At 41.3% G+C, this 11,857-nt stretch overlaps 1 protein-coding gene across 1 annotated transcript in view; it reads left to right on the top strand.

Moving 5' to 3' along the window:
* znf385d (zinc finger protein 385D) overlaps positions 1-10,456 on the top strand; it is a 92,341-nt gene extending 81,885 nt beyond the window's left edge. Inside the window, exons 7-8 of the mRNA XM_063487980.1 lie at positions 4,615-4,716; positions 9,336-10,456. Coding sequence (XP_063344050.1) covers positions 4,615-4,716; positions 9,336-9,587 — 354 coding nt within the window. The 3' untranslated portion in view covers positions 9,588-10,456. The remainder of the gene's footprint in view (positions 1-4,614; positions 4,717-9,335) is intronic.
* The last annotated feature ends 1,401 nt before the right edge of the window (positions 10,457-11,857 follow it).

Here is an 11,857-nt window from a genome sequence, read left to right on the forward strand (position 1 = left end):
TTTACCATATGAATTCCCTTGGAAATCACCACTTGTTGATATTTATTCATAACCACTGCACTAAATAAGGATAACATGCAAATTCCAGGACCACTCTTACTTACCTATTCCTTACATGCAGTCAGTACACACAGGGTAGTAATGGCGTGGACACACCGGTCGACGGCAGACATGGCACCTGTATCGTGTCTTCCTGTCCAAGCCTGTGGGGCAGTCAGCACACCTCACGAAGGGACCACTGCTTTCTGCTGCCACTGGTCCTGCCTCACCTTCAAGAGTGCCAGGGGTAGGGATGTCGAGCACGCTACAGATCAGGACTCTGAGTTGACGTGACAGATTTGAAGAGGGGAGCCTCTGCTCTGCCCATGGTTTGATGAGTGCCAATGCCAAAGCCTGCATATAAGGCCTCCTCTGCATTTGGTTGTCACCTCTCTTCATTGCATTCTCATTGTGAATGATCCATGAGTTTATCACACCAGCATTGATCATGCCATAGAACACGCAAAGGGGCCATCTCTTGGTTTTTCTTCCACAACCATAGTGAGCGCACATCTGGTCAAAAGTATCGACACCTCCCTTTGTTTTGTTGTAAAATTCAGTCACTTCGGGAATTCAATCACTTCGGGCTTACGAGTGGGTCCTATGCTTGGTTGTCTATGCATGGATGACAGGAGCAGTACAACCTTCTTTTTTGAAGCTTTGTCAGGGAGGAAGGACACCAAGGTTAGTTCTTTGGTAAAGAGAAATGCACTGGAGCCTGGCGCGTGATTTTCTTTAACTTTCATCACTTGTGCGATCTCCCTTTTGTTTGCTTTTATTGTTCCCACTAAGGTCATGCCACAGTTCTGCAGCAGATCAATCGCCAGTGGCACAGAAGTGAACCAATTATCAGTGGTCACATTCCTGTTTGTATGGTGATATTGTTTGGTCAGCTCCTTGGTGAAATGCTGGCCAAGACTTTGTCCATCCTGTCGTTGTGTTACAAGTTTCCCCAAATATGGTATTCCTGTCAGCAGGTACTTGCTTTGGGCATCATTGGCAAGGACAAGCTTGATACCATATTTGGCAGGTTTGTTGGGGATGTACATTCTAAATGGACACCTCCCTCTAAATCCAAGCAACTGTTCATCTACAGTTATGTTTTGACTGGGCACATAACTTTTTACAGTTGTCAATGAATATTTACCATATATTTCTAATGGGAGCAAATTTGTCCATGGTCTGTCTTTCTTGCCGTGTGTCAGGGTCATCAAATCGGAGACAGCTAAGGAGGAATGAAAAGCGACCCTCAGGCATAGCAGCAGGGTACACAGGTGCAGCAGTAGCAGGGTTCCACATTTCTTTAGTAGACAAATGGTTGTCCATCTGGCAACCACTAAAGATACAAATCCCTAGCATTGCACGCACCTCTGCTGGGGTTGTTCTCTGGAAAGTACCTGTTATCTTCCGATACTTCACAGCTTCAGCATCAATACGGATGTTCGTCCATGTCACAATTTCGTCGATGATTTGGTCCTCAAAAAATAATGTGAAACACTTCTCAGGGGTGTCAGCATTTGATGCTTCTGGTGTTGGTCCTGGTGTAAAAGCAGGCATGATATTTCGTGCAGCTGTCCTGGTAGCTGCCAATGTCTGAGGCCGAGAACTCCACTGGAAACCAGAAGTACTTCTGTAAGACTTGTTTTGGAGTCTCACAATATAGGCCATGTCATCATTCACATGGCGGTGTCCTCTCCCCCTGTGACCCACATCAGGCGTGGCAGGGGAAGTAAGATGGGCAGTAAACCTAAAGGCAACAGGTCCTGAGGTGGGAATTTGTCTGGTGGTCAGTCTACTTGAATCATGATGTCGCTTTTTTTTTTCTCTGATGACTTGAAGTGCTAGGCTCAAAGCCATCACTATCACTGTCATCATCACCCGGTTTTGGAATGTAGTCCACGTCACTGTCGCTGTCATACATCTCTTCTGCTTCCACATGATCATCTTCATCACTGCTTTCCCTGAATAGAATCTCTTCTATTTCCTTTTGGGTCAAGTACTTCAGTGGTTTCCTTTTTGGCATTTTTTTTCCCTAGAGGAGTGCTAGAACTTCACCAGCTAGCTATCTTGCTAGCTATTTGCTGAAAGAAATAATGTGCACAGTTATCTAGCTAGCTACATAACATAGCTTTTAGATTTAAAAAAAAAGAGAAAAAGAAATCTAATCAGCTAACAATTGCCAAGTTAAACAAACCTTACCTATGTGTTACTCACTAGCTGGGATGCCAAAGACACTAAACCTGCAACAGGGTGACAGCTGTAGTTGAAGAGGGACAGTAAATATGGTGAGCCTGAATGTTGTCACCCTTGAAATGCGGCAAGATCGCCTGATTTTATACACTAACACTATCACCGGGTGAAATCCACCCAAAACCTACTTTACCCTCTATCACTATTGTCGGGTGAAATTCACCCGAACACATGCCTGTAGGAAAAAGCGGGATTTGGGGTAGGGAAACACCCACGCCTTCAAAGACGTCAAAGACAATGCTGAAGCTACCCAGGGACCCACCACACTCAGACAAACGCAACATATTGAAAATTATGTAAATACATTTGCTCAGGTGAAAATCACCCGGCGATAGTGTTCTAGGGTTAAACGTATTACTATAAAACTTGCATTTACCTGCAGCTGCTGGGAGAGCAAATTCATCCTTGCCTCGAGATATGAACCTGCCTCTTATGGATGTTTCTTTCAGTTGAGGATTATTTTAGATTCTTTAGTGATGTTTGAATGTCTGAATCTGAAAAATGGTATTTTGTTCCTCTTTGAAAACGAACTTATTTAAGGTCACATATGAGCCAGACTGGATTTTAAGAGCAACTAGTAATGAGTTTTACCTTTACTCCTGTTGGATATCTGTCTGAGGTCTTTATGAATGCAGAAATCCTTAAAAAAAAAGCTGGTTAAAGTGTGCGGTCAAGGAGTTGCCTGTTTTAATTCAAGATTAAGTGAGGTACGATAAGAGGTGACAAAGATGCAACTGTGACTGAAATAGCTTCCTGTGTATCTTTATAGCCCCTGCGGGACACTGTGCAAATCTTCTTTTCTTGTAGTGCTGATCATTCTGTCATGTGGGGGAACGTCTTCTACAGTAGCTGAAGACCACTCTGTTTTGTCTGAGCTAACCTCGAGTTTTCTCCCTGAAGACAGACGGGATTTGTATGAATTTTTCATGCGAGGACTTTTGCCGAGTACTTCTGAACAGCAGCAATTCTCTGTGAAAAGAATCCAGCATGACACATTTTAGTTAGAGCTGAAAGCAGAAGAAAAGTGTGATTGTTAAGCCCACTGCAAGGACTTGTGAAATTTAGACACAGCCAGAAATTTGCCTTTTGTTGTCAGCATGTACCCACTCTGAATTTGCTGGCTTTAGGTCAGACTGTATTTCTCTGTCTTCTATTTTATTGTTTTATTCAGATCTGGCCCAATGCTCCAAGGGTTTCAAAATGAATTGTATTTAACAATGGAATATGCTGTGGCATTTAGTAAAAAGCTCTGCAGTGTAACTTGCAGTGATAGAAGTGCAGACATTTTCACCACAGGTGTGAAAACCATAAAGCTGTAAGATCTTTTGCCATGGGTCAAGAGGTATATTTTTGGTCCTTGTACCTCCTTTTCTGTTCCCCGTGTTCACTCCTCAGTTCATGAAAAGGATGTGAAAAAACACAGAGGTGACGATGATGAAAAGAGCTCAATTTTTCTAGTTTTTCTGTGCAGTGGCCCGTTTATGGGGGTATTAGTGTAGCAGTATCATTTGCAACTGTGTGCCTATTCTGAATCTGCACTGTGTGTGCGTTGTCTGGTTTGTTTAGGTGTAAAGAAACCTTCAAATGTCTGCTCAACTCTGAGCACACATCAGAAACGTTAAAACATGATTTATGTTTATCTCATTAGTGTGATTTTTTTTTTAACCTTTTGTTTGTCTTAGATAACCTATGAGCAATAAATAGCAAAATTACACAGATTAAAATGCATATATGCAAATTCATATTCAGTTTTTAGATTTTTACATTTGTCCGGAGGTTCAATAAACACACCAGTTTTTAAAAATGTGAATTTTCTGGAAACTATTTCATGGTTCAGACGTTACAGGGTTAAGAAGAAAAAAATAAATGTACATTTCCATCTCAGTGATGCCTCCCAATCTATTTTCATTTGACTGTTTCTGTACAAGTACAAACCGTATTCACATTAACAGATTGGTGCACACATTCAAAACACTTTACCACATTTGCACATTTTATTGCTGCAGTACTGCAGTTTTAGGGTAAGAGGCTGTCTCAGACAGATTGTTATGAAACTGAATGTGGATATTTTTCAGTAGAGCATGAAGAGGACTCCCTGCTCTGTGTTGGAGGTGGTTTAATGATTAAGTCAGAAAAACAAATGACTTAATAGTCCTACCAAACCTGCTCTGTAGCATAAACATTTTTTTTTTATTCATTTATACGAGTTCCCTGATAGAAATCCCAAATAATCAATCTGTTTGTGTTATTTTGATGCCACAAATTTAATATTGGAATAACTGCAGTAAAAGTGTGACTCGTTTTGAATCTGTCTCTCATTTCCAGCACATCAGCAGCCGACGTCATAAAGACCGAGCAGCAGGTAAACCAGCCAAACCGAAATATAGCCCCTACAGCAAACCACAGAAAGGCCAGACCAAGCAGCCGGTGAGTCACTGCACACCTCCATTATCTTATCAGCAACACGGGTCCAGACTACTGCGTTACAAAGCAGGATTTAGCCAGATTTAGCCCTGGGTTTTTTAGCAGAGATACACCAATTTAAATTTTCTGGGCCGATCCTAATTTTAGGAAATATAACTTACAGCGTACACTATTCTTTTCTTTGTGGGAATTTCTAATTTATATTCACAGTAAAACACTAATCATGTAATAACATATCAGTTTTTCTCCAACTGTGCTCCAGGTTAGAGGAACTTTTATCATTCTTACTCAAACAAATCTCGGTATAAACTTATTCTGGTTAACGGTCAGAGCAGAAAAGAAGTAACTGTAACTAACTGATCTAACATGCTTTACATGTTTGTCTCGTAATGCTACTCCGTGGTGGTGTTACTGACTTAGCCTCACAGAACATGTCAGAGTTACAGCTGATAAATGGTGAATAACACTTATTGTACCTGAAATTAATGGAATACAAATAAAGGAAATCTTCTATGAGCAGACGCAGGTCGAGCTGTAGAAACTGAATGTTTCTGCCTTGACGTTAACAGACTATTATGTATTACATGTGTTTTATGGAATATCTGTGTGCCATTCATTTTTTTGTATCGATTTAGGTGTTTACACAGCACATTACTACCAAGCGTAACAATGGCAGGTTGCAGCAATCAAAGCTCAGCTTATAGACCAATACATTTGACCCTGACCAACGGAGCTTTGTGTTAACAACCTAAAACTCCAGTTTGAGATTGTGGTTATCATAACAGCAGTTATCAGCTTGCTTTGTTAATCCCCCGTAAAAAAGGTGTGTTTGTCGTGTCATTTCATGTCTCTGTAAAAATGGACTGAAGTGTTGCTTGCTTTGGTCATAGAGGAACAAGTGATGCAGATCTTTAAATATATATATACACAGGGAAAGAATATATGAATAAAAAGAAGGCAATCGAGTCATGCTGGCAGAAAATGGTTAATCCTGTGAATTCACAAGTTAATATATGGATTTTGCCACTGTCAGTGCTGCTTTTTATTTCTGATACATGATAGCTGCATATTAAAGGTGTGAAACCTACACAGTGCGTTCAGGTCTGACGCACTCCTTTAGCCCAATGACAAAGGTGTCAAAACACTTCATCTAGTTTTTCACAAGATTAAAGTGAAATAAATTTTATTGACTGAATGTTCTCTGCAACAAATAATAGACTAATTGATTTTTCTAATCTGTGCTCTGTTGGCTGCGACTACAGCAGCGTAGAACAGACGTGGCAGCAGATTGGGAATTTTCTGCATCACCAACCGAATGCATGCAAATTCCAGACAGTTTGTGCTGCTCAGATTTTACTGCATGGCTTTATTTAGCAGTGTTACTAACGTGCAGCCCATCAAGCTCCCTGTAAAATAAAAAAAACATATTGCACAAAACTATGAGCAGAACTCGCTCTTGACCATGTCACATTTAACATAGGTCACCATGGCGACCTAGCCAGGCAAATAAATAAAGCTGTTATCGTGAATTCTCTGGCTTTAGGCTCAGCACACCTTACTACCCCATTAATCTCCAACTAACCCCTCGGGGTATGTTGATCTTGCTTTGTTATAAAGGCCATCGGTATCAACACAACAGGCAAAGTGACTCACAGCTAATGGGCTCCTGGAAGACCGACTCATCAACCCATGAGCAGCAGTTTGTAGATCCTTTGTCTTTCTCTCCTTTTCCAGCCTCTTCCAGGTGCTGCAGCTTCTTGTTGTCGTACTTTGTTTTTGTGGGAAAGAACAGAAAACAAACCAACACTCAGAATTTCTTTGTTTGTCAGCACAAAATCCTGCACATCTCTACTAAAGTGTTTTTTGATTAAGCATGCTCAGTCCACTCGACGGTACCTGTTTCAGTAAAATGTCAGCTCTCATAACAGGATCACCCCTTATCCAGCTTTTATTAAAAACCTGTGACAATGTGCGATGCCATTTAATTTGAAAACTTGATATTTTATTGACAAAAATGGCACGGCTGAAGGCTTTTCTGAGCCAGCGTGCTGGAGGTGGAATGCAGGCTCGCGTTGAACGCTGTTTAGAGTTGATTGTAAATGTCAGTTTTAACTTATTTGGAGTGCCCCAGACTGTGGTCTTCAGCATCACAGCAGTTCATATTAGAGTCAGGCAAGCTGACAAACCGCAGAGTAAGAGAAATGCACTGAAAAGAAAACTTTCAAATACTTTCTTGAGGTCATTGTTTAACTTTCTGGCATTCTGTAGAAAACTCGATCTCTCTCGCACTCCCATCGAGTTGAGACAACTGCTAAAGGATTTTTGAGTGTCATATGACACATGATTAGCAGCATGCAATAAGGAGCCATATGGAATCAAAGTGGGGAAGATAAAGGACAGCCGAACTTTTCATCTTACAAAAGAGGCACCAGAAAAGCGCATTCATCACACCCACTGTTTGCTGAGACGAAGCATGGGGGTTACCAGTGTGGGGGAAATGACTTTTTCTGAAACCCATCATTGACTGAGTTAACGGAGAGGAGCTTCTCTGATGAGCACAGAGTAAAGAATGCATCCCACAGGGCTTCGGTGCCTGAATCAGTGATTGATAATCCATGACAAGTGCTGCCATACTGGTGCCATGAGAATACTGATACCGAAGATTAAGCCAGATAACTTTGGTGACCTTTAAACCCTTTTTTTTTAGGCTTTTGTTGGAGGTCAGGCACTGTTTGTGTCCCTGTCACATCATGAGTTTTTAGTCATTTTCCTTCTCTGTTAAAACTGTGAGTATATTATTAAAGCAGTTATCTCATTTTTGGACATAATCTCGACTATACGAAACACTGCCACTGAATTATTCTCATTATTAGGTCTGCAGAACTGGTTAGTAAGTTGAGTTGATGATAACGCGGCTCAACACACTCTCATCTCAGCTGTGGCAAATGCCAAAACTGTTTTAATTAGCAGCTGATTTCTGGCACCTGTTTGATGCCCCATTGAAGTCTCTTGCCTCATCTCACAGCCTGAGCAGTGCTGTCAGTTTTCTGCTTATATGCATTTTATTTACTACAGTTAAGTTTATCCCAGTTTAGAGCTTGAGTATGTTGCAGACACCACAGCACATCATCTGCCTCCGTTTCACCCTCTCTTTTTGTTGTGCTGCCCCTCTGCTTGTTCTCCATTGCTATAGCTCCATGAACCTTCCTTGCTCCATAATTAATGACCTTTGCCCAACATACCCGCTCTCCCTGCTCAGTAAATGTTCAGACCATCTCAGCTTTGCCTCTCTAACTTTAAATCCAAACCGCTCGACCTGAGCTGCCCCTCTGATACTCTCATTTCTGAAAATCCTGTCTCTCCTTGTCGTTCAAACTAGAATCTTAGCATCTTCAACTCCAGCCACTTCAGCTCTGCCTCCTGGCAGCAGAGCAGCTGATTTTACAAAGGAAGATAAAACTGGAATATTAGAAAAATATAAAGAGCTCAAACACAGGATACAGACTGAAAGTAGCACAGCGGCTGTAGAGAGAACAGCGGTGTGAGCGTGTGAGAGGAAAAGCACTGCACATTTAGTTTATTTAGCCTATTGCTGTATGAATGTGTGAGACCTTTAAACAGTTTGGTCAGTAAGACTGGAAGAGCTCTATTAGCTTAATAACGTTTACCCTATTCTAAGCCACAAAAGAAATCCAGCATAAATGCAGAATGTGGAAGTTATTAATATCACAACTCTATCATTAAACTCTGGGAGAATCTGATGAATTAATATTGAACATTTTAAATAATTAGACAGTCAATGTACAAATTCAGGAGGTGCAAATAGATGTCCGGCTTTAGGATCACGTTCATGCTTATCCAACAAAAAATAGTTTCCAGCCAACAGAGGAAAGAATATCAAGGAATAAATTTGTACTTTTTTTCATCATTTTTTCTGGAAATTGATTTTCTGGAGAACTGATTGGTCAATAGGTCATGATGTCATACCTATTGATCACTAATCTGGGATGTAACTTGGGGCTGGAGCCCCCTTCTATTACAGGAAATCCAAGGTTAACACTGAAGTTACCTGGAGAAGATAAAATCCTGTTTCATAATAAAGGCCTCTGGTCTCACAACCAACCTGTAAACAAAAACAGACAAACTTAAGCAGGAAAAAGTAAATTTAGTACGTTCAGTGAACAAATACAAAGAGTTTCTGATGTGGTATGCAGGACGTATTTTAATTATCCAGCAGTGTGCTCCGTTGATTGTTGAATAAAATCTTTGAACGTTGTAAAATGTCGGTCCAAGCAGACCGAGCAGGATTGGTAGTTTGTCTAATTTACAAACAGCAAAACTTGTCTTGATTTTAGCAGTTTAATTTAGATTTATGCTCCTGTCCTGGACACCTATTTGCAATAACCAAAAGCCATCTTGTTTTTTTAAAATTAAAGAATATTACATTCTTGTATCGCTGTGAAAACGTAACATACTAGGAATTGTATCCTGCCTGGTTTAGAGTATATGTTTACTTTGTGTGACAGCTTTGCAGAGATGTCTTGATTATACCGTTCCCTTGCTCTCTCTATCCTGTGCACATATAAGGCTGTATTAACTCTCTTTTCCCCTGTCTCCACCAGATAAAATTGATTTTGGGGAAGGAGCGCCAGTGTCAGCCTCTGACCACACAGATCATACCTGCTCACCTGGCGGCAGTGGCAGCAGCTGCCGCAGCCATCGGCAACTCTTTCACGCACCGCACGAACAGCGCCACTAATCACACCCCGACCCCTGCGCTCTTTCAGACACAAACCCTGCCTGCTGCACTGCTCCGCCCAGCCCCCGGGCCTGTCAGGACCTCCCATCCACAAGTCCTATTTGCCCCTTATTGACCCGTTCGACCCAGCTGGAGCTACTCTGCCTCTGCTCAAGGAACTGACCATACGGGTCACCCAGACCAGGCCAAGGAGTGCTTTCGGCAACCGTACTGCTTCTATGCATCCAGAATACTGAACATCATTGTGTCATTATCGGACCTGTACTGTTTCTCACCTCTCCTCATGTGGATTAACCTCCATTCAGAGCATCGGGTGCTTTCTCATGCTGGATTTATTTCTCTAATCTCACTGGACTTTACATGCTTTCTGTGCCATCCTGCTGCCCATGGCTCATGCCTAGACCCCGGACTTGAACCTACATTGTACCGCAATAATATATAAGACTAACCCCGTGAACTATGCAGTGTCATTATTTCATGAAGCGAGGCGCAGTTTGAGCTAAAATATGGTGGGGATATGCTTTCTGTAAAGATGCAGCGTGGCACTTAGATCACTGCTTTGGTGGAGGATTACTGTCACTCATAATTTAAAAGGTTGTTACAAATTGTAGGAGTGAGCAAAGCCCTCCTCTGTTCCTGTATGCACTTTAAGCCCCTCCTCCGTTGATGTCTGCATTAGATGGTTAGACTATGTTAGATGGTTAGTATATGTCGTACTGTGTGTTTTTTGTATCCGTCCTTGCATAAGTGTGTGTGTGTGTGTGTGTGTGTGTGTGTGTGTGTGTGTGTGTGTGTGTGTGTGTGTGTGTGTGTGTGAGTGAGAGAGAGAAAGCTTTCCATCCACCATAAGCCATCCCAGTCGATATCCAGCGCACATTGTCACTGACCATGTCTCGGGCCAGAGGGACCACAAAGGCTTGTCTGTGTTAACTGTCAATGTGTAAAAGGTGAACAGTTTCAAATAAAAGAGCCCTAATTTGTTAATGCTGGTGGCCATGACCAATTCATTGGATAAAATCACACGTGTTACAGTGTAGGTATTCATATGAGCTTACAACATTGAATTACATCAGCAAGTTCTGAATAATTTTTAACAATATTTGATCAACCAGTGTACAGCTGTGTAATTTCAATAATATTCATCCAGTTTTCAAACATTTCTAAAGAACACCACTAAAGTGAAAAGAAGATTATTTCCATGTGCAATAATTTATATGTGCTGCTATGGCTCTGTTCTGAGACCTTCCAGGCCTTCCACACGCATACAAGCATAATGGGATTCTCACATGGAAAGTGTCACAAGCATTTAATTCATTTTTAATAAAAAGCAGGCGGGTGAGATGGGTGGTGCTAGAGCCAGCGGGCGTGGTCCTGAAAGAGACTTGCAGTTCATGCGCATGAGTCGAGAACACGCCCACCCACGTTGAAGATCAAGAATATTGGACATTCGAGTTGGAGACATGGAACTAAAATATGAGATCATGCTAAACTTCAAGGTGACAAAATGGGGAAAATGTAATTCTGGCTCTGGCAGAACAGCCACTGCTGTATAGTGCACATATTAAAATTTACAGGGACATAAAGAGATTATTTATGAGCCGATAGTGTTGGAGAAACCTGAAAAACAGCGAACAGTTTTCAAGGAACAAAGTAGGAAATGAAACTATTTCATGTTGTCAAACTCAACAGTGTTGCTAAGTTGATTCCATCTTGCAGCTGACTGATGCTTGCGAGATAAATGGTGTCAAGCAGTCTGGCTGCAGTGGAATTCTATGTGAAAAGTGTGCGAGGCTTGGAGAGCATAGAAGATCCAAACACATCATGAAGAAGATGAGCAGGATTGCAAAGTGACTTGCAGATGCCGCAGCAACTGTAGGCCGGGTAAAACAGCTTAAATAGTATGCCTTGAATTAAATTTACCAACAAAAAATATTCTACCTGAGCCTTGAGCTGATGTGGGTTGGAAATAAATGTCATCACCTATCTGTTGGGATTTTGGGCTAAGCTTCACTTTGTGGCTTTTTAAAACTAATTCTACGCTTTATTTGTATCTATTCTGAGCAAAAGTCACGTTCAGAACACACGATCTAGAGACAGCAAAAATTAGTAAATGGAAATCTTAAATCACTGTACCTAAAAAACAAAAACCACATATATACTCTGGCGCAATTAAGGATATTCACTCTATTATTGTTTAGTTTTTGCAAGGTTTGGATACACAGAGCGACAGTAATGCACATGCATACACAGTCAGAATACAAAAATCAAACTGAAAACTGAAGAATTAAAATTCATCGCAGAGCACCATCCCCACAAAAAACAAATATGTTTCTGAAGAATGTTTGCTCCCCTTATTTGTATCATAGTGTGTTACTACAGACACAA

This window comes from Pelmatolapia mariae, linkage group LG10_11 (genome assembly GCF_036321145.2).
Source record: "Pelmatolapia mariae isolate MD_Pm_ZW linkage group LG10_11, Pm_UMD_F_2, whole genome shotgun sequence".
Taxonomy (NCBI): Eukaryota; Metazoa; Chordata; class Actinopteri; order Cichliformes; family Cichlidae; genus Pelmatolapia; species Pelmatolapia mariae.